Here is a 27,922-nt window from a genome sequence, read left to right as displayed (position 1 = left end):
GTCTGTTACTTGAACTCTGTGAAGTATTTATTTGGGCTGCGATTTCTGAGGCTGGTAACTCTAATGAACTTATTCTCTGCAGCAGAGGTAACTCTGGGTCTTCCATTCCTGTGTCGGTCCTCATGAGAGCCAGTTTCATCATAGCACTTGATGGTTTTTGCGACTGTCCTTGAAGACATTTTCCGTATTGACTGGCCTTCATGTCTTAAAGTAATGGTGGATTGTTGTTTCTCTTTGCTTATTTGAGCTGCTGTTGCCATAATATGGATGTTGTATTTGCCCAAATAGGGCTATCTTCTGTATACCACCCCTACCTTGTCACAACACAACTGATTGGCTCAAACGCATTAAGATGGAAAGTAATTCCACAAATGAACTTTTAAGAAGTCACACCTGTTAATTGAAATGCATTCCAGGTGACTACCTCATGAAGTTGATTGACAGAAAGAGTGTGCAAGGCTGTCATCAATGCAAATGGTGGCTACTTTGAAGAATCTCAAATATAAAATGTATTTTTGTTTGTCTAACGCTTTTTTGGTTACTACATGATTCCATATGTGTTATTTCATAGTTCTGATGCCTGCACTATTATTATACAATGTAGAAAATAGTAAAAATAAAGAAAAACCCTTGAATGAGTAGATGTTCTAAAACTTTAGACCGGTAATGTGCATTTTCTAAACAACAAGTTATGGTCAATAATATCAAAGGCTGCAAAGAAATCTAACAGTACAGCTCCAACAATCTTCTTATTATCAATTTCTTTAAACCAATCATCAGTCATTTGTGTCAGTGCAGTACACATTGAGTGCCCTTGTCTATAAGCATGCTGGAAGTCGGTTGTTAATTTGTTTACAGAGAATAGCATTGTATTTGGTCAAGCAACATTTTTTCCAACCGTTTGTTAAGAGCTGGCAGCAAGCTGATTGGTCTGCTGTTAGAACCAGTAAAGGCCGCTCTACCACTCTTGGGTAGCGGAATGACTTTGGCTTCCCTCCAGGCCTGAGGACAAAGACTTTCCTCTAGGCTCAGATTAGAGATATGATAGATAGGAGTGGGTATAGAGTCAGCTACCCTCTTCAGTAGCTTTCCATCTAAGTTGTCAATGCCAGGAGGTTTGTCATTATTGATCGATAACAAATAAAAAAATCCACCTCTCTCACACTAACTTTACAAAATTCAAACTTGCAATGCTTTTCTTTCGTTATTTGTTTTTTTATGCATGAGTGCGATGGCTCACTGTTCGTTTTTTTGGCAATTCCTGCCAAGTTTTCTGACTTTGCCAATGAAGTAATCATTAAAATAATTGGCAACATCAAATGGTTTTGTGATGAATATGCCATCTGTTTCGATGAATGATATAGTTGAATTTGTCATTAAGACCATAATTTCATTTAAAGTACTCAAGTTTTTTTTTTACATCATTCTTTATATAATTGATATTGGCTTCATAATACATAATAGTCACATTATGTCACATAATCTCTCAATTTGCAATAAGTCAACCGGTCAGATGTGCAGCCAGACTTATTAGCCACTCCTTTTGCCCCATCTCTTTCAACCATACAGTTTTTTCAATTCCTCATCAGTCCATGGAGCCTTAACAGTTCTAACAGGTGCATGTTTATCGATAATTGGAAGAAGCAATTTCATAAATTCATCAAGGGCAGCGTCTGGATGGTCCTCATTAATCACATCAGACCAACAAATATTTTTTAACATCATCCACATAAGAGTCACAGCAAAATCTTTTGTATGATCTCTTATACACTATTTAAGGCCCAGCTGTTGGAACTTTGTCTTTCCTGGATATATCCACTATTTTGCGATCACTGCATCCAATGGGTACGGATACAGCTTTAAAACAAAGTTATACAGTATTAGAAGAAATGTGATCCATACATGTGGATGATCTTGTTCCTGTAGTGTTTGTAAACAACCTGGTAGGTTGATTAATAACCTGAACCAGATTACAGGCACTGGTTACAGTGAGAAGCTTCCTTTTGAGCGGACAGCTTGATGAAAACCAGTCAATATTCAGGTCCTCAAGAAATTAGACCTCTCTGTTTACATCACATACACCCTATCAAGCATTTCACACATATTATTTAGATACTGACTGTTAGATACTGACTGTTAGCACTTAGTGGCCTATAGCAACACCCCAAACGAAAAGGCTTTAGATGTGCCAAGTGAAACTCCAACCATAACACTTCAACAACACTTGACATAAGATCTTCTAAGCATTACAGGGATTATGGCTCTGAATATATACAGCAACACCTCTCCAATAAGCATTCCTGTCTCTTCTATAGAAGTTATATATCCTTGTATTGCTACTGATGTATCAAATGAATTATCTAAGTGAGTCTCAGAAATGGCTAATATATGAATGTTATCTGATGGTAGCAAGTTATTGATTTCATGAGCCTTATTTCTAAGGCTACATATATTAATATGGGCTATTTTCAGCCCTTTCCTGGGTAGCTTATCAGAGATAAACATAATACTGAAAAGAGCAAACAAAGCAGGAGAAAATTATATACATTCAGCAGTCCATTAATCAGTTGGTGTGTGTGTGTGTGCTGCGGGGGTTGAAGCTAGGAAACCACAGGCTTGGCTCTCAATGATAGGACAATGAGCCTGTCATAGCGGATGTAAGCAATGTCCCCACGCGTTCTAGCAGCTTTCATGGCTGGGATCAGTTCTTTCCTCTTCTGGCACACAGCTTCAGGATAGTCCTCGTTGAGGAAGATATACGTTCCTCTCAAGTTCTTGGCTCTTTCCAGAACAGCTACCTTGTCCTTGAACCTCAGGAACTTGACCACTATCAACCTGGGTGCTGTCAGCTGGGCAGGTGGTGGGTTATCCGGTTCTGTGGGCGCGATTTCCACCTCAATCTTCCTGTGGTCCATCTTCAGTTTCTCAGAGATCATTTCCCTCACTTTGTCAGACTCCTGTGAAGATTCTGCAATTCCATCCACAACCATGTTGTTCTGCCTTCATTGTCCCTGGCGATAATCTGATTTCTCCGTCATTGTTATCATGTGTTCACATGATGGTAGTGGTGGTGGTAGTGGTGGTGGTAGTGGTGGTGGTGGTGGTGGTAGTGGTGGTGGTAGTGGTGGTGGTAGTGGTGGTGGTGGTGGTGGTAGTGGTGGTGGTGGTGGTGGTGGTGGTGGTGGTGGTGGTGGTGTTGGTGGTGATGGTACTGTCTGAAGAAATAGAATAAAATACAAACTATCTCCTATAAGATATGCACCATCCGTGGTCCTTCATCATGGTGTCTGAACAGCGTCTGATGTCCTGGACGTCACACACACACACACACACACACACACACACACACACACACACACACAGACACACACACACACACACACACACACACACACACACACACACACACACACACCCACACACACACACACACCACACACACACACACACACACACACACACACACACACAGGGAGAATATGAATGATGTCGTTAATAAAACTGTGTAATGTGTTCAGATGGGTTCTATTCATTAGCCAACGGAAAATACACGTGTTCCGCAGGTGCAAGGGATTAACAGCTAATTAGTGCTATAAATTATAAGGTAATGAGGTGTGTGTGTGTGTGTGTGTGTGTGTGTGTGTGTGTGTGTGTGTGTGTGTGTGTGTGTGTGTGTGTGTGTGTGTGTGTGTTTGAGACACTGACTTTGGCTCTCACATCACTACAACACCCGAATACTCTGAAGTTGTGAATTCACAGGATGTTGTTAATTCTATCCTGAGCTGCACGGTTTTAGGATTCTTACTGAGGGAAGAAAGTTTAGCTTTGTGAACTATCAATAGCATGACTGCAGGTAACGAGTTAATGAGGTTCAATGTGGATGTATGGCCACCTTGGTAACAAACTGCAGACTCCAACATCGGAACCATTAGCTTGCTTTCTGGAGTCCTCTTTACCATACCTGAGTTAAAGGTTCAATGCAGCTGTTTTGATCTCAATATCAAATCATTTTGGGGTAACAATTAAGTACATTACTGTGATTTGTTTTCAATTAAAATGGTTAAAACATTTTTTTACAAATCTTAGCGAATAGCGAATTCTCATGCAGTAATTCTTCTAGGACTGTCTGGGAGTGGTCTGAAGTAAGGAGGGGAAAAATGAAAACTAACTAGCTGTTATTGGCAGAGAGGTTTGGAACTCTCATTGTTAGTGGTCTATTAGCTAATTTACCGCCTGGTGATGTGTCCATTTGCACCCCACCAAAACAGGCTGAAATATCAGGCTGCCTTTTCCAACAGCTTTTACACTAAAAGGGCTTTGTCATAATTTTCACAATTTCACAGTATTATTCCAAACCTCATAGTGTAGAAATATGTATAAATCAATATTTATGACTGCATTGGGCCTTTAAACCCTGGCAATAACAGAAGTCAACCCTTTCCTAACAGAACCAGTCATCCACTGTGCATCAGTCTATTTCCCATAGTCATTTCTTACCCGAAAGCAGAGAAAGTGGTGCCGGGAATCTCAAGTACGCCATTAGCACAAGAAACGACACAGTGGAAATATTTATGAAAGCTTTCTTTGATTAATATGGAGATAAATACAGGAAGATAAAGATGTTATTACGTCATCCACTTCGCTATGGTTTCAAAGAAACATGATGCTTTGACAGCGAGTGTACCTGCAGCGCTGGTGTGCTTAACACTGATCAGTTTCTCCAGGATACCGTGATTCTGAGATTGCACATTTTGACCAATCAACCGCACTATTTCGGCAATAAACAGTTAAATCATCTCAGTGTCATCGCATTAAACTGACCAATCACCCCAGTAGAGAAAGAGTGCTCGCAATTTCAACCAATCACAAGACATTTACCAGATAACATGGTTCAATCAAGCCACGTGTCAACAAACATTTTTCGGTTTACAGCACATTTTTCGGTTTACAGCACATTTTTCGGTTTACAGCACATTTTTCGGTTTACAGCACATTTTTCGCGGCGAATTTAACAAAATCATCGCATATCGCCATGCAAAAATGTCAGAATTGTCTCAGGAAAATTAAGCATTTTTACCCACAGATGTCACTAAAAATCACTACAAATTCCTGGAGGGACGAGCTAATGTAAAGTAATGTATAGGACATTTATTGAATGCTGTAAGACTTTAGACATCTTTACACCTTCTGATAATAAATATAGCATTCTTCGAGAGCAAACGAAACAAAACAAACAATATGACAGGTCAACCAATAAAGGCCAAGGCTTTAGATACTGCATCCTTCGGAGGGGGGGATCTGGTCTGTTCACGGCTTGAGCAGAGGGATGTGGTCACAGGGATGGTGGTGATGGAGGACAGGTCTGGAAACCAGTCTGGGTCTTATAGCTACTGCACTTCTCCTCTTCCAACTGTGTAGCGCCCACTTAGGTGATGCCTCAGCACCTCTGGGCGCCGCAAAGATCACCACAAAAAAAGTTCAGAATAGTAGCCAGTGGTCCTCACTGAATACCGGGGTTCTGTATGTATCTGGTATGACCCCCTCATGAACATTCTGCTAGTCTCTCCCTTAATCCTGTTCAGTATGGATTGGATGAATGAATGGATGGATGGCTGGATGGATGGATGGATGAATGGATGGATGAATGAATGAATGAATGCATGGATGGATGGATGAATGGATGGATGGATGGATGGATGGATGAATGAATGGATGGATGAATGGATGGATGGATGAATGGATGGATGAATGAATGAATGAATGCATGGATGGATGGATGGATGAATGGATGGATGGATGGATGGATGGATGGATGGATGGATGGATGGATGAATGAATGGATGGATGAATGGATGGATGGATGAATGGATGGATGAATGAATGAATGCATGGATGGATGGATGAATGGATGGATGAATGAATGAATGAATGAATGCATGGATGGATGGATGGATGGATGGATGGATGGATGGATGGATGAAAATGATTGAATAACATTGAAGCTTTCTGTGTTTTCTGCACTAAAGTGTACTGTGTGTGGTGTGTGTGTCTCTTTATTGTTAGTGATTCAACTAAATACTGTGTGAGCGACCAGAATGAAAGATATGACATGTTAGCTCTCTTAATATGACCAATTTCATCCCCCTCAGGCCATGAAGGTGGTGTCCAAGAAGAAGCTGATGAAGCAGTATGGATTTCCACGTACGTGTCACACGGTTGGACCTTGACACATTCAACATACTGCTTAGGTCACTGCTCCTCTGGAGCTCAGGTGGTGGCTTCCATTCCTGGACTCCTGGTACCTCCCAAACGAGAAAAAACATGTGTCGCTTAGGATAAAAGTGTCTGCTAAATTATATTTATTATTATTATTATTATTATTACTATTAATAGTATAATTATTATTAATATTATAATTATTACTCTTATTATTACTTTTATTATTATTATTACTATTAATAGTATTATTACGTTTATTATTATTATTACTATTAATATTATTATTACTTTTATTGTTATTATTATTACTATTGATATTACTTATACTATTATTACTACTACGAATATTATTATTATTACTATTAATAGTATAATTATTATTAATATTATAATTATTACTCTTATTATTACTTGTATTATTATTATTACTATTAATAGTATTATTACGTTTATTATTATTATTACTATTAATATTATTATTACTTTTATTGTTATTATTATTACTATTGATATTACCTATACTATTATTACTACTACGAATATTATTATTATTACTATTAATAGTAGTATTATTATTATTGTTACTATTAATAGTATTATTATTATTATTATTACTATTAATAGTAGTAGTATTATTATTATTACTGTTTATAGTATTGTTATTATTACTATCAATAGTATTATTATTTATTTTTATTATTCATAATATTACTTGTATTATTATTACTATTATTGTTATTGCTATTAATATCTGAATTATTATTATTATAGTATTACAATGAATATTAGTATTATTAGTATTATTACTACTATTAATATTATTGTTATTACTATTATTATTAATATTATTACTACTAGTATTATTATTAATCATATTATCATTACGATTAATATTAATATTGTTCCTACTGTTATTTTTATTGCTATTAATATTGTTATTATTATTATTATTAATATTACTAGTATTTTTATTATTATTATTATTATTATTATTAAATACAGCTCAAAAGGCCATCAAACAAAGTATACAGTTAGGATCTTAGCCCTTTCCACACACAGCCCCTGTCATCCTGTTTACAGGTTTAAAATGGCAGATTATGTCTTTCATAAGCTCTTAAATTGGAACCCAGTGGCTGTACAGTAACATTCTATAAATGATGTCAGCTCAGGTTCTCCGGTTCACAGCGCTGTATGGGTTTTAACTGACAGCCATTATAAAATTCACCCATGCCTCCCGCTAATTGCGCAACTTTTGCACATTTGTTGTTGTCTTGAGTGATTAAAATGCTGTAAATCGAAAGGAGTCCATGTGTTCTGGAAGATGAAATGTTGAGGATTATAATAAATATCGCTTTGATGTCATACATTCAAAACACACACCCATGAGTCCAAATGTGCACTTTACATTTCCATATTTGAAAACGCAGGTCATTTACAGTATCAACGTTTATAAGGATGACATGTGTTATACCGTGTCCTGTCCTGAACAGAATTAGCATACGCATGTTGTATTGCGACAAGCATTAGCCGCAGAACACGCACTTGAATGCACTCATGACTCTATATTCTGTGAGCACCTAAATTACAATCTGTTTGTCTGAAGTGCCTTTTGAAAGCCTAACACTGTAAGATCAATTTGCATAACTTAGCTAGCCATGTTGGCAATGGAACAGATGATGCCCAGCTGACCCAGATTGCAATTTATAATGGAACGTTTTTGGATTGCGTAAACAACGCCAAGAATTGTATGATGGTGCGGACGCAGGGCTGTGTTACAAACAAATATTATAAGGGTGCTTGCTTCAGTTCCTCAATGGCAAAGCTAGTAGAGCTTAAAAAAACACCTTACAGTGTCATAATAGTGCATTGAAATTAGGTTTTTGGCCAATTAGCAACACCAGTTAGAGTTCTAACTCAAACCCACAGTTTGGAGAGGTGTTTGGTCACTTAGCAACACCAGTTAGAGTTCTATCTCAAACCCACCGTTTGGAGAGGTGTTTGGTCACTTAGCAACACCAGTTAGAGTTCTATCTCAAACCCACAGTTTGGAGAGGTGTCTGGTCACTTAGCAACACCAGTTAGTGTTCTATCTCAAACCCACAGTTTGGAGAGGTGTTTGGTCACTTAGCAACACCAGTTAGACCTCTCACTCAAACCCACAGTTTGGAGAGGTGTTTGGTCACTTAGCAACACCAGTTAGACCTCTCACTCAAACCCACAGTTTGGAGAGGTGTTTGGTCACTTAGCAACACCAGTTAGACCTCTCACTCAAACCCACAGTTTGGAGAGGTGTTTGGTCACTTAGCAACACCAGTTAGACCGCTCACTCAAACCCACAGTTTGGAGAGGTGTCTGGTCACTTAGCAACACCAGTTAGAGTTCTATCTCAAACCCACAGTTTGGAGAGGTGTCTGGTCACTTAGCAACACCAGTTAGACCTCTCACTCAAACCCACAGTTTGGAGAGGTGTTTGGTCACTTAGCAACACCAGTTAGAGTTCTATCTCAAACCCACAGTTTGGAGAGGTGTCTGGTCTCTTAGCAACACCAGTTAGAGTTCTATCTCAAACCCACAGTTTGGAGAGGTGTCTGGTCACTTAGCAACACCAGTTAGAGTTCTATCTCAAACCCACAGTTTGGAGAGGTGTTTGGTCACTTAGCAACACCAGTTAGACCGTTCACTGAAACCCACCGTTTGGAGAGGTGTTTGGTCACTTAGCAACACCAGTTAGAGTTCTAACTCAAACCCACAGTTTGGAGAGGTGTTTGGTCACTTAGCAACACCAGTTAGAGATCTAACTCAAACCCATAGTTTGGAGAGGTGTTTAATCACTTAGCAACACCCGTTAGAGAACTAACTCAAACCCACAGTTTGGAGAGGTGTTTGACCAATGAGACACCAGTTAGACCGCTCACTCAAACCCACAGTTTGGAGAGGTGTCTGTTTACTTAGCAACACCAGTTAGAGTTCTATCTCAAACCCACAGTTTGGAGAGGTGTCTGGTCACTTAGCAAAACCAGTTAGACCGCTCACTCAAACCAACAGTTTGGAGAGGTGTCTGGTCACTTAGCAACACCAGTTAGAGTTCTATCTCAAACCCACCGTTTGGAGAGGTGTTTGGTCACTTAGCAACACCAGTTAGAGTTCTATCTCAAACCCACAGTTTGGAGAGGTGTCTGGTCACTTAGCAACACCAGTTAGTGTTCTATCTCAAACCCACAGTTTGGAGAGGTGTTTGGTCACTTACCAACACCAGTTAGACCGCTCACTCAAACCCACAGTTTGGAGAGGTGTCTGGTCACTTAGCAACACCAGTTAGAGTTCTATCTCAAACCCACAGTTTGGAGAGGTGTCTGGTCACTTAGCAAAACCAGTTAGACCGCTCACTCAAACCCACAGTTTGGAGAGGTGTCTGGTCACTTAGCAACACCAGTTAGAGTTCTATCTCAAACCCACAGTTTGGAGAGGTGTCTGGGTCACTTAGCAACACCAGTTAGACCTCTCACTCAAACCCACAGTTTGGAGAGGTGTTTGGTCACTTAGCAACACCAGTTAGACCTCTCACTCAAACCCACAGTTTGGAGAGGTGTTTGGTCACTTACCAACACCAGTTAGACCGCTCACACAAACCCACAGTTTGGAGAGGTGTCTGGTCACTTAGCAACACCAGTTAGAGTTCTATCTCAAAACCACAGTTTGGAGAGGTGTCTGGTCACTTAGCAACACCAGTTAGACCTCTCACTCAAACCCACAGTTTGGAGAGGTGTTTGGTCACTTAGCAACACCAGTTAGAGTTCTATCTCAAACCCACAGTTTGGAGAGGTGTCTGGTCTCTTAGCAACACCAGTTAGAGTTCTATCTCAAACCCACAGTTTGGAGAGGTGTCTGGTCACTTAGCAACACCAGTCAGAGTTCTATCTCAAACCCACAGTTTGGAGAGGTGTTTGGTCACTTAGCAACACCAGTTAGACCGTTCACTGAAACCCACCGTTTGGAGAGGTGTTTGGTCACTTAGCAACACCAGTTAGAGTTCTAACTCAAACCCACAGTTTGGAGAGGTGTTTGGTCACTTAGCAACACCAGTTAGAGATCTAACTCAAACCCATAGTTTGGAGAGGTGTTTAATCACTTAGCAACACCCGTTAGAGATCTAACTCAAACCCACAGTTTGGAGAGGTGTTTGACCAATGAGACACCAGTTAGACCGCTCACTCAAACCCACAGTTTGGAGAGGTGTCTGTTCACTTAGCAACACCAGTTAGAGTTCTATCTCAAACCCACCGTTTGGAGAGGTGTTTGGTCACTTAGCAACACCAGTTAGAGTTCTATCTCAAACCCACAGTTTGGAGAGGTGTCTGGTCACTTAGCAACACCAGTTAGTGTTCTATCTCAAACCCACAGTTTGGAGAGGTGTTTGGTCACTTAGCAACACCAGTTAGACCTCTCACTCAAACCCACAGTTTGGAGAGGTGTTTGGTCACTTAGCAACACCAGTTAGACCTCTCACTCAAACCCACAGTTTGGAGAGGTGTTTGGTCACTTACCAACACCAGTTAGACCGCTCACTCAAACCCACAGTTTGGAGAGGTGTCTGGTCACTTAGCAACACCAGTTAGAGTTCTATCTCAAACCCACAGTTTGGAGAGGTGTCTGGTCACTTAGCAAAACCAGTTAGACCGCTCACTCAAACCCACATTTTGGAGAGGTGTCTGGTCACTTAGCAACACCAGTTAGAGTTCTATCTCAAACCCACAGTTTGGAGAGGTGTCTGGTCACTTAGCAACACCAGTTAGACCTCTCACTCAAACCCACAGTTTGGAGAGGTGTTTGGTCACTTACCAACACCAGTTAGACCGCTCACACAAACCCACAGTTTGGAGAGGTGTCTGGTCACTTAGCAACACCAGTTAGAGTTCTATCTCAAAACCACAGTTTGGAGAGGTGTCTGGTCACTTAGCAACACCAGTTAGACCTCTCACTCAAACCCACAGTTTGGAGAGGTGTTTGGTCACTTAGCAACACCAGTTAGAGTTCTATCTCAAACCCACAGTTTGGAGAGGTGTCTGGTCTCTTAGCAACACCAGTTAGAGTTCTATCTCAAACCCACAGTTTGGAGAGGTGTCTGGTCACTTAGCAACACCAGTCAGAGTTCTATCTCAAACCCACAGTTTGGAGAGGTGTTTGGTCACTTAGCAACACCAGTTAGACCGTTCACTGAAACCCACCGTTTGGAGAGGTGTTTGGTCACTTAGCAACACCAGTTAGAGTTCTAACTCAAACCCACAGTTTGGAGAGGTGTTTGGTCACTTAGCAACACCAGTTAGAGATCTAACTCAAACCCATAGTTTGGAGAGGTGTTTAATCACTTAGCAACACCCGTTAGAGATCTAACTCAAACCCACAGTTTGGAGAGGTGTTTGACCAATGAGACACCAGTTAGACCGCTCACTCAAACCCACAGTTTGGAGAGGTGTCTGTTCACTTAGCAACACCAGTTAGAGTTCTATCTCAAACCCACCGTTTGGAGAGGTGTTTGGTCACTTAGCAACACCAGTTAGAGTTCTATCTCAAAACCACAGTTTGGAGAGGTGTCTGGTCACTTAGCAACACCAGTTAGTGTTCTATCTCAAACCCACAGTTTGGAGAGGTGTTTGGTCACTTAGCAACACCAGTTAGACCTCTCACTCAAACCCACAGTTTGGAGAGGTGTTTGGTCACTTAGCAACACCAGTTAGACCTCTCACTCAAACCCACAGTTTGGAGAGGTGTTTGGTCACTTACCAACACCAGTTAGACCGCTCACTCAAACCCACAGTTTGGAGAGGTGTCTGGTCACTTAGCAACACCAGTTAGAGTTCTATCTCAAACCCACAGTTTGGAGAGGTGTCTGGTCACTTAGCAAAACCAGTTAGACCGCTCACTCAAACCCACATTTTGGAGAGGTGTCTGGTCACTTAGCAACACCAGTTAGAGTTCTATCTCAAACCCACAGTTTGGAGAGGTGTCTGGTCACTTAGCAACACCAGTTAGACCTCTCACTCAAACCCACAGTTTGGAGAGGTGTTTGGTCACTTACCAACACCAGTTAGACCGCTCACACAAACCCACAGTTTGGAGAGGTGTCTGGTCACTTAGCAACACCAGTTAGAGTTCTATCTCAAAACCACAGTTTGGAGAGGTGTCTGGTCACTTAGCAACACCAGTTAGACCGCTCACTCAAACCCACAGTTTGGAGAGGTGTCTGGTCACTTAGCAACACCAGTTAGAGTTCTATCTCAAACCCACAGTTTGGAGAGGTGTCTGGTCACTTAGCAACACCAGTTAGACCTCTCACTCAAACCCACAGTTTGGAGAGGTGTTTGGTCACTTAGCAACACCAGTTAGAGTTCTATCTCAAACCCACAGTTTGGAGAGGTGTTTGGTCACTTAGCAACACCAGTTAGACCTCTCACTCAAACCCACAGTTTGGAGAGGTGTTTGGTCACTTACCAACACCAGTTAGACCGCTCACACAAACCCACAGTTTGGAGAGGTGTCTGGTCACTTAGCAACACCAGTTAGAGTTCTATCTCAAAACCACAGTTTGGAGAGGTGTCTGGTCACTTAGCAACACCAGTTAGACCGCTCACTCAAACCCACAGTTTGGAGAGGTGTCTGGTCACTTAGCAACACCAGTTAGAGTTCTATCTCAAACCCACAGTTTGGAGAGGTGTCTGGTCACTTAGCAACACCAGTTAGACCTCTCACTCAAACCCACAGTTTGGAGAGGTGTTTGGTCACTTAGCAACACCAGTTAGAGTTCTATCTCAAACCCACAGTTTGGAGAGGTGTCTGGTCTCTTAGCAACACCAGTTAGAGTTCTAACTCAAACCCACAGTTTGGAGAGGTGTTTGGTCACTTAGCAACACCAGTAAGAGATCTAACTCAAACCCATAGTTTGGAGAGGTGTTTAATCACTTAGCAACACCCGTTAGAGATCTAACTCAAACCCACAGTTTGGAGAGGTGTTTGACCAATGAGACACCAGTTAGACCGCTCACTCAAACCCACAGTTTGGAGAGGTGTCTGTTCACTTAGCAACACCAGTTAGAGTTCTATCTCAAACCCACCGTTTGGAGAGGTGTTTGGTCACTTAGCAACACCAGTTAGAGTTCTATCTCAAACCCACAGTTTGGAGAGGTGTCTGGTCACTTAGCAACACCAGTTAGTGTTCTATCTCAAACCCACAGTTTGGAGAGGTGTTTGGTCACTTAGCAACACCAGTTAGATCTCTCACTCAAACCCACAGTTTGGAGAGGTGTTTGGTCACTTACCAACACCAGTTAGACCGCTCACTCAAACCCACAGTTTGGAGAGGTGTCTGGTCACTTAGCAACACCAGTTAGAGTTCTATCTCAAACCCACAGTTTGGAGAGGTGTCTGGTCACTTAGCAACACCAGTTAGACCGCTCACTCAAACCCACAGTTTGGAGAGGTGTCTGGTCACTTAGCAACACCAGTTAGAGTTCTATCTCAAACCCACAGTTTGGAGAGGTGTCTGGTCACTTAGCAACACCAGTTAGACCTCTCACTCAAACCCACAGTTTGGAGAGGTGTTTGGTCACTTAGCAACACCAGTTAGACCTCTCACTCAAACCCACAGTTTGGAGAGGTGTTTGGTCACTTACCAACACCAGTTAGAGTTCTATCTCAAACCCACAGTTTGGAGAGGTGTCTGGTCACTTAGCAACACCAGTTAGTGTTCTATCTCAAACCCACAGTTTGGAGAGGTGTTTGGTCACTTAGCAACACCAGTTAGACCTCTCACTCAAACCCACAGTTTGGAGAGGTGTTTGGTCACTTAGCAACACCAGTTAGATCTCTCACTCAAACCCACAGTTTGGAGAGGTGTTTGGTCACTTACCAACACCAGTTAGACCGCTCACTCAAACCCACAGTTTGGAGAGGTGTCTGGTCACTTAGCAACACCAGTTAGAGTTCTATCTCAAACCCACAGTTTGGAGAGGTGTCTGGTCACTTAGCAACACCAGTTAGACCGCTCACTCAAACCCACAGTTTGGAGAGGTGTCTGGTCACTTAGCAACACCAGTTAGAGTTCTATCTCAAACCCACAGTTTGGAGAGGTGTCTGGTCACTTAGCAACACCAGTTAGACCTCTCACTCAAACCCACAGTTTGGAGAGGTGTTTGGTCACTTAGCAACACCAGTTAGACCTCTCACTCAAACCCACAGTTTGGAGAGGTGTTTGGTCACTTACCAACACCAGTTAGACCGCTCACACAAACCCACAGTTTGGAGAGGTGTCTGGTCACTTAGCAACACCAGTTAGAGTTCTATCTCAAAACCACAGTTTGGAGAGGTGTCTGGTCACTTAGCAACACCAGTTAGACCGCTCACTCAAACCCACAGTTTGGAGAGGTGTCTGGTCACTTAGCAACACCAGTTAGAGTTCTATCTCAAACCCACAGTTTGGAGAGGTGTCTGGTCACTTAGCAACACCAGTTAGACCTCTCACTCAAACCCACAGTTTGGAGAGGTGTTTGGTCGCTTAGCAACACCAGTTAGAGTTCTATCTCAAACCCACAGTTTGGAGAGGTGTCTGGTCACTTAGCAACACCAGTTAGACCGCTCACTCAAACCCACAGTTTGGAGAGGTGTCTGGTCACTTAGCAACACCAGTTAGAGTTCTATCTCAAACCCACAGTTTGGAGAGGTGTCTGGTCACTTAGCAACACCAGTTAGACCTCTCACTCAAACCCACAGTTTGGAGAGGTGTTTGGTCACTTAGCAACACCAGTTAGACCTCTCACTCAAACCCACAGTTTGGAGAGGTGTTTGGTCACTTACCAACACCAGTTAGACCGCTCACACAAACCCACAGTTTGGAGAGGTGTCTGGTCACTTAGCAACACCAGTTAGAGTTCTATCTCAAAACCACAGTTTGGAGAGGTGTCTGGTCACTTAGCAACACCAGTTAGACCTCTCACTCAAACCCACAGTTTGGAGAGGTGTTTGGTCACTTAGCAACACCAGTTAGAGTTCTATCTCAAACCCACAGTTTGGAGAGGTGTCTGGTCTCTTAGCAACACCAGTTAGAGTTCTATCTCAAACCCACAGTTTGGAGAGGTGTCTGGTCACTTAGCAACACCAGTCAGAGTTCTATCTCAAACCCACAGTTTGGAGAGGTGTTTGGTCACTTAGCAACACCAGTTAGACCGTTCACTGAAACCCACCGTTTGGAGAGGTGTTTGGTCACTTAGCAACACCAGTTAGAGTTCTAACTCAAACCCACAGTTTGGAGAGGTGTTTGGTCACTTAGCAACACCAGTTAGAGATCTAACTCAAACCCATAGTTTGGAGAGGTGTTTAATCACTTAGCAACACCCGTTAGAGATCTAACTCAAACCCACAGTTTGGAGAGGTGTTTGACCAATGAGACACCAGTTAGACCGCTCACTCAAACCCACAGTTTGGAGAGGTGTCTGTTCACTTAGCAACACCAGTTAGAGTTCTATCTCAAACCCACCGTTTGGAGAGGTGTTTGGTCACTTAGCAACACCAGTTAGAGTTCTATCTCAAACCCACAGTTTGGAGAGGTGTCTGGTCACTTAGCAACACCAGTTAGTGTTCTATCTCAAACCCACAGTTTGGAGAGGTGTTTGGTCACTTAGCAACACCAGTTAGACCTCTCACTCAAACCCACAGTTTGGAGAGGTGTTTGGTCACTTAGCAACACCAGTTAGACCTCTCACTCAAACCCACAGTTTGGAGAGGTGTTTGGTCACTTACCAACACCAGTTAGACCGCTCACTCAAACCCACAGTTTGGAGAGGTGTCTGGTCACTTAGCAACACCAGTTAGAGTTCTATCTCAAACCCACAGTTTGGAGAGGTGTCTGGTCACTTAGCAAAACCAGTTAGACCGCTCACTCAAACCCACATTTTGGAGAGGTGTCTGGTCACTTAGCAACACCAGTTAGAGTTCTATCTCAAACCCACAGTTTGGAGAGGTGTCTGGTCACTTAGCAACACCAGTTAGACCTCTCACTCAAACCCACAGTTTGGAGAGGTGTTTGGTCACTTAGCAACACCAGTTAGACCTCTCACTCAAACCCACAGTTTGGAGAGGTGTTTGGTCACTTACCAACACCAGTTAGACCGCTCACACAAACCCACAGTTTGGAGAGGTGTCTGGTCACTTAGCAACACCAGTTAGAGTTCTATCTCAAAACCACAGTTTGGAGAGGTGTCTGGTCACTTAGCAACACCAGTTAGACCGCTCACTCAAACCCACAGTTTGGAGAGGTGTCTGGTCACTTAGCAACACCAGTTAGAGTTCTATCTCAAACCCACAGTTTGGAGAGGTGTCTGGTCACTTAGCAACACCAGTTAGACCTCTCACTCAAACCCACAGTTTGGAGAGGTGTTTGGTCACTTAGCAACACCAGTTAGAGTTCTATCTCAAACCCACAGTTTGGAGAGGTGTCTGGTCTCTTAGCAACACCAGTTAGAGTTCTAACTCAAACCCACAGTTTGGAGAGGTGTTTGGTCACTTAGCAACACCAGTAAGAGATCTAACTCAAACCCATAGTTTGGAGAGGTGTTTAATCACTTAGCAACACCCGTTAGAGATCTAACTCAAACCCACAGTTTGGAGAGGTGTTTGACCAATGAGACACCAGTTAGACCGCTCACTCAAACCCACAGTTTGGAGAGGTGTCTGTTCACTTAGCAACACCAGTTAGAGTTCTATCTCAAACCCACCGTTTGGAGAGGTGTTTGGTCACTTAGCAACACCAGTTAGAGTTCTATCTCAAACCCACAGTTTGGAGAGGTGTCTGGTCACTTAGCAACACCAGTTAGTGTTCTATCTCAAACCCACAGTTTGGAGAGGTGTTTGGTCACTTAGCAACACCAGTTAGATCTCTCACTCAAACCCACAGTTTGGAGAGGTGTTTGGTCACTTACCAACACCAGTTAGACCGCTCACTCAAACCCACAGTTTGGAGAGGTGTCTGGTCACTTAGCAACACCAGTTAGAGTTCTATCTCAAACCCACAGTTTGGAGAGGTGTCTGGTCACTTAGCAACACCAGTTAGACCGCTCACTCAAACCCACAGTTTGGAGAGGTGTCTGGTCACTTAGCAACACCAGTTAGAGTTCTATCTCAAACCCACAGTTTGGAGAGGTGTCTGGTCACTTAGCAACACCAGTTAGACCTCTCACTCAAACCCACAGTTTGGAGAGGTGTTTGGTCACTTAGCAACACCAGTTAGACCTCTCACTCAAACCCACAGTTTGGAGAGGTGTTTGGTCACTTACCAACACCAGTTAGACCGCTCACACAAACCCACAGTTTGGAGAGGTGTCTGGTCACTTAGCAACACCAGTTAGAGTTCTATCTCAAAACCACAGTTTGGAGAGGTGTCTGGTCACTTAGCAACACCAGTTAGACCGCTCACTCAAACCCATAGTTTGGAGAGGTGTCTGGTCACTTAGCAACACCAGTTAGAGTTCTATCTCAAACCCACAGTTTGGAGAGGTGTCTGGTCACTTAGCAACACCAGTTAGACCTCTCACTCAAACCCACAGTTTGGAGAGGTGTTTGGTCGCTTAACAACACCAGTTAGAGTTCTATCTCAAACCCACAGTTTGGAGAGGTGTCTGGTCACTTAGCAACACCAGTTAGACCGCTCACTCAAACCCACAGTTTGGAGAGGTGTCTGGTCACTTAGCAACACCAGTTAGAGTTCTATCTCAAACCCACAGTTTGGAGAGGTGTCTGGTCACTTAGCAACACCAGTTAGACCTCTCACTCAAACCCACAGTTTGGAGAGGTGTTTGGTCACTTAGCAACACCAGTTAGAGTTCTATCTCAAACCCACAGTTTGGAGAGGTGTCTGGTCTCTTAGCAACACCAGTTAGAGTTCTATCTCAAACCCACAGTTTGGAGAGGTGTCTGGTCACTTAGCAACACCAGTTAGAGTTCTATCTCAAACCCACAGTTTGGAGAGGTGTTTGGTCACTTAGCAACACCAGTTAGACCGTTCACTGAAACCCACCGTTTGGAGAGGTGTTTGGTCACTTAGCAACACCAGTTAGAGTTCTAACTCAAACCCACAGTTTGGAGAGGTGTTTGGTCACTTAGCAACACCAGCTAGACTGCTCACTGAAACCCACAGTTTGGAGAGGTGTTTGGTCACTTAGCAACACCAGTTAGAGTTCTAACCACTAGGCTACCTGCCTCCTCTATACTCTAACCACTAGGCTACCTACCTCCTCTACACTCTAACCACTAGGCTACCTGCCTCCTCTATACTCTAACCACTAGGCTACCTGCCTCCTCTACACTCTAACCACTAGGCTACCTGCCTCCTCTACACTCTAACCACTAGGCTACCTACCTCCTCTACACTCTAACCACTAGGCTACCTGCCTCCTCTATACTCTAACCACTAGGCTACCTGCCTCCTCTACACTCTAACCACTAGGCTACCTGCCTCCTCACTTAGCAACACCAGTTAGAGTTCTATCTCAAACCCACAGTTTGGTGAGGTGTCTGGTCACTTAGCAACACCAGTTAGACCTCTCACTCAAACCCACAGTTTGGAGAGGTGTTTGGTCACTTAGCAACACCAGTTAGACCTCTCACTCAAACCCACAGTTTGGAGAGGTGTTTGGTCACTTACCAACACCAGTTAGACCGCTCACACAAACCCACAGTTTGGAGAGGTGTCTGGTCACTTAGCAACACCAGTTAGAGTTCTATCTCAAACCCACAGTTTGGAGAGGTGTTTGGTCACTTAGCAACACCAGTTAGACCGTTCACTGAAACCCACCGTTTGGAGAGGTGTTTGGTCACTTAGCAACACCAGTTAGAGTTCTAACTCAAACCCACAGTTTGGAGAGGTGTTTGGTCACTTAGCAACACCAGCTAGACTGCTCACTGAAACCCACAGTTTGGAGAGGTGTTTGGTCACTTAGCAACACCAGTTAGAGTTCTAACCACTAGGCTACCTGCCTCCTCTATACTCTAACCACTAGGCTACCTACCTCCTCTACACTCTAACCACTAGGCTACCTGCCTCCTCTATACTCTAACCACTAGGCTACCTGCCTCCTCTACACTCTAACCACTAGGCTACCTGCCTCCTCTACACTCTAACCACTAGGCTACCTACCTCCTCTACACTCTAACCACTAGGCTATCTGCCTCCTCTATACTCTAACCACTAGGCTACCTACCTCCTCTACACTCTAACCACTAGGCTACCTGCCTCCTCTATACTCTAACCACTAGGCTACCTGCCTCCTCTACACTCTAACCACTAGGCTACCTGCCTCCTCACTTAGCAACACCAGTTAGAGTTCTATCTCAAACCCACAGTTTGGAGAGGTGTCTGGTCACTTAGCAACACCAGTTAGACCTCTCACTCAAACCCACAGTTTGGAGAGGTGTTTGGTCACTTAGCAACACCAGTTAGACCTCTCACTCAAACCCACAGTTTGGAGAGGTGTGTGGTCACTTACCAACACCAGTTAGACCGCTCACACAAACCCACAGTTTGGAGAGGTGTCTGGTCACTTAGCAACACCAGTTAGAGTTCTATCTCAAAACCACAGTTTGGAGAGGTGTCTGGTCACTTAGCAACACCAGTTAGACCGCTCACTCAAACCCACAGTTTGGAGAGGTGTCTGGTCACTTAGCAACACCAGTTAGACCTCTCACTCAAACCCACAGTTTGGAGAGGTGTTTGGTCACTTAGCAACACCAGTTAGAGTTCTATCTCAAACCCACAGTTTGGAGAGGTGTCTGGTCTCTTAGCAACACCAGTTAGAGTTCTATCTCAAACCCACAGTTTGGAGAGGTGTCTGGTCACTTAGCAACACCAGTTAGAGTTCTATCTCAAACCCACAGTTTGGAGAGGTGTTTGGTCACTTAGCAACACCAGTTAGACCGTTCACTGAAACCCACCGTTTGGAGAGGTGTTTGGTCACTTAGCAACACCAGTTAGAGTTCTAACTCAAACCCACAGTTTGGAGAGGTGTTTGGTCACTTAGCAACACCAGTTAGACTGCTCACTGAAACCCACAGTTTGGAGAGGTGTTTGGTCACTTAGCAACACCAGTTAGAGTTCTAACCACTAGGCTACCTGCCTCCTCTATACTCTAACCACTAGGCTACCTACCTCCTCTACACTCTAACCACTAGGCTACCTGTCTCCTCTATACTCTAACCACTAGGCTACCTGCCTCCTCTACACTCTAACCACTAGGCTACCTGCCTCCTCTACACTCTAACCACTAGGCTACCTACCTCCTCTACACTCTAACCACTAGGCTATCTGCCTCCTCTATACTCTAACCACTAGGCTACCTACCTCCTCTACACTCTAACCACTAGGCTACCTGCCTCCTCTATACTCTAACCACTAGGCTACCTGCCTCCTCTACACTCTAACCACTAGGCTACCTGCCTCCTCTACACTCTAACCACTAGGCTACCTACCTCCTCTACACTCTAACCACTAGGCTATCTGCCTCCTCTACACTCTAACCACTAGGCTACCTACCTCCTCTACACTCTAACCACTAGGCTACCTACCTCCTCTACACTCTAACCACTAGGCTACCTACCTCCTCCACACTCTAACCACTAGGCTACCTACCTCCTCCACACTCTAACCACTAGGCTATCTGCCTCCTCTACACTCTAACCACTAGACCACCTACCTCCTCTACACTCTAACCACTAGGCTACCTACCTCCTCTACACTCTAACCACTAGGCTACCTACCTCCTCTACACTCTAACCACTAGGCTACCTACCTCCTCTACACTCTAACCACTAGGCTACCTACCTCCTCTACACTCTAACCACTAGGCTACCTACCTCCTCTACACTCTAACCACTAGGCTACCTACCTCCTCTACACTCTAACCACTAGGCTACCTACCTCCTCTACACTCTAACCACTGCCGCCCCCGTTTATAGTTCTTCTATTAGAAACATTTGAATTGGGTTCTGTCCATATAGGCCTATTTCCATGAGCTTAAAGGGTTAAAGAGATTAAAGAGTTAAATAGTTCACCCAATGGATAAGATAGGACAGGAATCCATGTTTTGGTTAAGTTTCCCTGTCACTGCTTCTAAACGCTAATATTTTAGCATTTGTGGCACAAATCCCATTCAAATCATGGGACTGTTAATATTAGCGTTTTTCGCGCATCATGTCGAAATCCAATGAAAGTATCTAAAAATGGATTGAATTGTGTTACATTTAATTTAATTGTCTAAAATTGCAGCTGACGTGAGGCTTGGGGTTGTTGGTTCCCTGCAGGTCGCCCCCCTCCGAGAGGTCCCAAGGCTGCAGTCCAGGGGGAGCAGCCCAAAGTCCTAGGCCCCCTGGAGAGGGTGTACCAGGAGATCGCCATCCTCAAGAAGCTGGACCATCTCAACATAGTCAAACTGGTGGAGGTGAGAGGAGAGCCTACCTCACTGTGTCTCTGATCAAGAAACCATAGGCCAAGTGTCAGTCTGTTTCACTGTGTCTGCCCAACGTCTGTGTTTGTACCCGGTAAAGAAACAATATTTCATTTCATTGTTATTTATTTAGCACAGGTAGTTCACTAGGTAAGCTGAAACGTAAGGTCAAAGAAGTGAGAGTAGAGTCTGTTTCACGGTGTCTGTCTCTAGTAAAGAAGCGAGCAAGGAGAATGTGAAGTGGAATCTTAAAGCAATTTAATTGACCTAAGAGGCCATGACAAATATGCATTTTAAGCTTCACCCAGCAAGACAACACTTTCATTGACAGTTGTTACTGTAGAAAACATTAGACATGCTGCCACCACAACAGAACTACAAAGAATGTCCATTTACCAGACATCAGCTACAGGCTTTTCATTCAGCACACAGTGTCATATATTGAGGGGAAGGCTGAAGGAGCGATGCTTATTTGGAGAGGAGACAGATGAAAGGGAATAGGGAGCTATTTGGGTTGCATGCTAAGCCTTGATGCTGCTAACCTCATCATACCTCCACAGAATACACAGCATGAACTACCTGTGTTCTAAACTCTATTCCCTATATATACACAGTATATATATATACCATATATAGACACAGTATATATATATATTCCCTATATACACAGTATATATATATATATATATTTCCTATATATACACAGTATATATATATATATATATTTCCTATATATACACAGTATATATATATATTCCCTATATACACAGTATATATATATATATATATTTCCTATATAGACACAGTATATATATATATATATTTCCTATATATACACAGTATATATATATATTCCCTATATACACAGTATATATATATATATATATTTCCTATATATACACAGTATATATATATATATATATTTCCTATATATACACAGTATATATATATATTCCCTATATATACAGTATATATATATATATTCCCTATATATACACAGTATATATATATATTCCCTATATATACAGTATATATATATATATATATATATTCCCTATATACACAGTATATACAGTGCCTTGCGAAAGTATTCGGCCCCCTTGAACTTTGCGACCTTTTTCCACATTTCAGGCTTCAAACATAAAGATATAAAACTGTATTTTTTGTGAAGAATCAACAACAAGTGGGACACAATCATGAAGTGGAACGACATTTATAGGATATTTCAAACTTTTTTAACAAATAAAAAACTGAAAAATTGGGCGTGCAAAATTATTCAGCCCCTTTACTTTCAGTGCAGCAAACTCTCTCCAGAAGTTCAGTGAGGATCTCTGAATGATCCAATGTTGACCTAAATGACTAATGATGATAAATACAATCCACCTGTGTGTAATCAAGTCTCCGTATAAATGCACCTGCACTGTGATAGTCTCAGAGGTCCGTTAAAAGCGCAGAGAGCATCATGAAGAACAAGGAACACACCAGGCAGGTCCGAGATACTAATTGTGAAGAAGTTTAAAGCCGGATTTGGATACAAAAAGATTTTCCAAGCTTTAAACATCCCAAGGAGCACTGTGCAAGCGATAATATTGAAATGGAAGGAGTATCAGACCACTGCAAATCTACCAAGACCTGGCCGTCCCTCTAAACTTTCAGCTCATACAAGGAGAAGACTGATCAGAGATGCAGCCAAGAGGCCCATGATCACTCTGGATGAACTGCAGAGATCTACAGCTGAGGTGGGAGACTCTGTCCATAGGACAACAATCTGTCGTATATTGCACAAATCTGGCCTTTATGGAAGAGTGGCAAGAAGAAAGCCATTTCTTAAAGATATCCATAAAAAGTGTTGTTTAAAGTTTGCCACAAGCCACCTGGGAGACACACCAAACATGTGGAAGAAGGTGCTCTGGTCAGATGAAACCAAATTTGAACTTTTTGGCAACAATGCAAAACGTTATGTTTGGCGTAAAAGCAACACAGCTGAACACACCATCCCCACTGTCAAACATGGTGGTGGCAGTATCATGGTTTGGGCCTGCTTTTCTTCAGCAGGGACAGGGAAGATGGTTAAAATTGATGGGAAGATGGATGGAGCCAAATACAGGACCATTCTGGAAGAAAACCTGATGGAGTCTGCAAAAGACCTGAGACTGGGACGGAGATTTGTCTTCCAACAAGACAATGATCCAAAACATAAAGCAAAATCTACAATGGAATGGTTCAAAAATAAACATATCCAGGTGTTAGAATGGCCAAGTCAAAGTCCAGACCTGAATCCAATCGAGAATCTGTGGAAAGAACTGAAAACTGCTGTTCACAAATGCTCTCCATCCAACCTCACTGAGCTCGAGCTGTTTTGCAAGGAGGAATGGGAAAACATTTCAGTCTCTCGATGTGCAAAACTGATAGAGACATACCCCAAGCGACTTACAGCTGTAATCGCAGCAAAAGTTGGCGCTACAAAGTATTAACTTAAGGGGGCTGAATAATTTTGCACGCCCAATTTTTCAGTTTTTGATTTGTTAAAAAAGTTTGAAATATCCTATAAATGTCGTTCCACTTCACGATTGTGTCCCACTTGTTGTTGATTCTTCACAAAAAAATACAGTTTTATATCTTTATGTTTGAAGCCTGAAATGTGGCAAAAGGTCGCAAAGTTCAAGGGGGCCGAATACTTTCGCAAGGCACTGTATATATATTCCCTATATATACACAGTATATATATATATATATATATTCCCTATATATACACAGTATATATATATATATATATATTCCCTATATATACACAGTATATATATATATATATATATTCCCTATATATACACAGTATATATATATATATATATATTCCCTATATATACACAGTATATATATATATATATATATTCCCTATATATACACAGTATATATATATATATATATATTCCCTATATATACACAGTATATATATATATATTCCCTATATATACACAGTATATATATATATTCCCTATATATACACAGTATATATATATATATATATTCCCTATATATACACAGTATATATATATATATATATATTCCCTATATATACACAGTATATATATATATATATATATTCCCTATATATACACAGTATATATATATATATATATTCCCTATATATACACAGTATATATATATATATATATATATATTCCCTATACACACAGTGCTTTAGGAAAGTATTCAGACCCCTTGACTTTTTCCACTTTGTTTTATCTTACAGCCTTGTTCTAAAATTGATTAAATAAAATAAAAAGATCAGCAATCTACACACAATACCCAATAATGACATCACAATACCCCATAATGACATCACAATACCCAATAATGACATCACAATACCCCATAATGACATCACAATACCCAATAGTGACAAAGATATATTTTTTGGGGTGCAAATTTATAAACACAAGAAACAGACATACCTTATTTACAGGAGTATTCTGTGCACTACACCGTGTGTAGCGAGCGCTATGAGACTTGAAATTGAGCTCAGGTGCATCCTGTTTCCATTGGTCATCCTTGAGATATTTCTACAACTTGATTGGAGTCCACCTGTTGTAAATTAAATTGATTGGACATGATTTGGAAAGGCACACACCTGTCTATATAAGGTCCTACAGCTGACAGTGCATGTCAGAGCAAAATCAAAGCCATGAGGTCGAAGGAATGGTCTGTAGAGCTCCGAGACAGGACTGTGTCGAAGCACCGATCTGGGGAATGGTACTTAAACATTTCTGCTGCATTGAAGGTCCCCAAGAACATAGTGGTCCCCATCATTCTCAAATGGTATTAGTTTGCCAAACTGAGAAATCGGGGGAGAAGGGCCTTGGTCAGGGAGGTGACCAAGAACCCGATGGTCACTCTGACAGAGTTCCAGAGTTCCTCTGTGGAGATGGGAGAACCTTCCAGAAGGACAACCTTCTCTGCAGCACTCCACCAATCGGTCCTTTATGGTGGAGTGGCCAGACGGAAGCCGCTCCTCAGTAAAAGGTACATGAGCACGCTTGGAGTTTGCCAAAAGGCATCAAAAGGACTCTCAGAACAAGAGAAACAAGATTATCTGGTCTGATATACCAAGCATCACATTTGGAGGAAACCTGGCACCATCCATACGGTGAAGCATGGTGGTGGCAGCATCATGCTGTGGGGATGTTGTTCATTGGAAGGGACTGGGAGACCAGTCAGGATCGAGGCAAAGATGAACTGAGCAAAGTACAGAGAGATCCTTAATGAAAACCTGCTTCGGAGCGCTCAGGCCCTCAGACTGGGGGGGAAGGTTCACCTTCCAACAGGACAACGACCCTAAGCACACAGCCAAGACAACGCAGGAGTGGCTTTTGGACAAGTCTCTGAATGTCCTTGAGTGGCCGAGCCAGAGCCCGGACTTGAACCCGATTGAACATCTCTGAAGAGACCTGAAAACAGCTGTGCAGCAACACTCCCAATCCAACCTGACAGAGCTTGAGTATGTTCTGCAGAGAAGAATGGGAGAAAGTCCTCAAATACAGGTGTGCCAAGCTTGTAGCGTCATACCCAAGAAGACTCAAGGCTGTAATTCCTGCCAAAGGTGCTTCAATAAAGTACTGAGTAAAGGGTCTGAATACTCCTTATTTCCGTTTCTAAAACCCGGTCATTATTATGGAGTATTGTGTGTAGATTTATGAGGGGGAAAAAACAACAACTATTTAATCCATTTTAGAATAAGGCTGTAACGTAACAAAATGCTGAAAAAAAAGTCAAAGGGGTCTGACTAGTTTCTGAAGGCACGGTGTAGTGCACTAGTTTCTGAAGGCACGGTGTAGTGCACTAGTTTCTGAAGGCACGGTGTAGTGCACTAGTTTCTGAAGGCACGGTGTAATGCACTAGTTTCTGAAGGCACGGTGTAGTGCACTAGTTTCTGAAGGCAAGGTGTAGTGCACTAGTTTCTGAAGGCACGGTGTAGTGCACTAGTTTCTGAAGGCACGGTGTAGTGCACTAGTTTCTGAAGGCACGGTGTAGTGCACTAGTTTCTGAAGGCACGGTGTAGTGCACTAGTTTCAGAAGGCACGGTGTAGTGCACTACGGTCAAAAGACGTGTAATATAGGGGATAGAGTACCATTTTGGGACGTGACCAATCATTGCGCTGCTAACCACAGTGTCTTATGTGAAGGAGATATATATTTAGGAGAGACCAAGGAGAGACGGACAGAACGCACCGCGCTGATGCACTCGTCTCCCCAGTGACATCATCAGAGTGCTCTTCAATCACTGGCAGATGGCGGGGGGGCTCCCAGACTTATTTGGGGTGCCTCATCAGGGCCTGATGGAGGGCCGGGTGGGTGGAGGGCATCGAGAGGGCTGGAGTCAGTAGGAGGTATCATGCCAGCCAGTCATAATGAGTTACAGTGAAAGGAGGGGAGGGTGGAGGCGCGGAGATGGAGATGGGATGGAGTCAGTGGGTGGCCATGGGTACCTCTGGGGCTCCCAGCATCGCTGTACCAGTCAGTCATAATAAGTTACAGTGAAAGTGGAGCTCTTCTCTTAGTGTTTCACTCTACAGCCTCATCCCAGAGCAACCAGCCACTCCCACTCCTCCTGTCCTCCTCTCTCCATCTCCTCCTGTCCTCCTGTCCTCCTCTCTTCATCTCCTCCTGTCCCCTCTCTCCATCTCCTCCTGTCCTCTTCTCTCCATCTCCTCCTATCATCCTCTCTCCATCTCCTCCTGTCCTCCTCTCTTCATCTCCTCCTGTCCTCCTCTCTTCATCTCCTCCTGTCCCCTCTCCCCATCTCTTCCTGTCCTCCTATCTCCATCTCCTCCTGTCCCCCTCTCTCCATCTCCTCCTGTCCTCCTCTCTTCATCTCCTCCTGTCCTCCTCTTTCCATCTCCTCCTGTCCTCCTCTCCCCATCTCCTCCTGTCCTCCTCTCTCCATCTCCTCCTGTCCTCCTCTCCCCATCTCCTCCTGTCCTCCTCTCTCCATCTCCTCCTGTCCTCCTCTCCCCATCTCATCATCTCCTCCTGTCCTCCTCTCCCCATCTCCTCCTGTCCTCCTCTCTCCATCTCCTCCTGTCCTCCTCTCTCCATCTCCTCCTGTCCTCCTCACCCCATCTCCTCCTGTCCTCCTCTCTCCATCTCCTCCTGTCCTCCTCTCCCCATCTCCTCCTGTCCTCCTCTCTCCATCTCCTCCTGTCCTCCTCTCCCCATCTCCT

General features: G+C 43.0%; 1 protein-coding gene across 2 annotated transcripts in view; it reads left to right on the top strand.

Moving 5' to 3' along the window:
• The window catches only part of LOC118966703 (calcium/calmodulin-dependent protein kinase kinase 1-like), a 99,554-nt gene that overhangs the window by 27,558 nt on the left and 44,074 nt on the right, over window positions 1-27,922 (top strand). For both annotated transcript variants that reach the window (XM_036989610.1, XM_036989611.1), the window contains exons 4-5: window positions 6,150-6,201; window positions 21,559-21,695. In XM_036989610.1, coding sequence (XP_036845505.1) covers window positions 6,150-6,201; window positions 21,559-21,695 — 189 coding nt within the window. The remainder of the gene's footprint in view (window positions 1-6,149; window positions 6,202-21,558; window positions 21,696-27,922) is intronic.

The sequence above is a fragment of the Oncorhynchus mykiss genome, chromosome 10 (genome assembly GCF_013265735.2).
Source record: "Oncorhynchus mykiss isolate Arlee chromosome 10, USDA_OmykA_1.1, whole genome shotgun sequence".
Taxonomy (NCBI): domain Eukaryota; kingdom Metazoa; phylum Chordata; class Actinopteri; order Salmoniformes; family Salmonidae; genus Oncorhynchus; species Oncorhynchus mykiss.
This window is presented reverse-complemented; position numbering and strand designations above follow the sequence as displayed.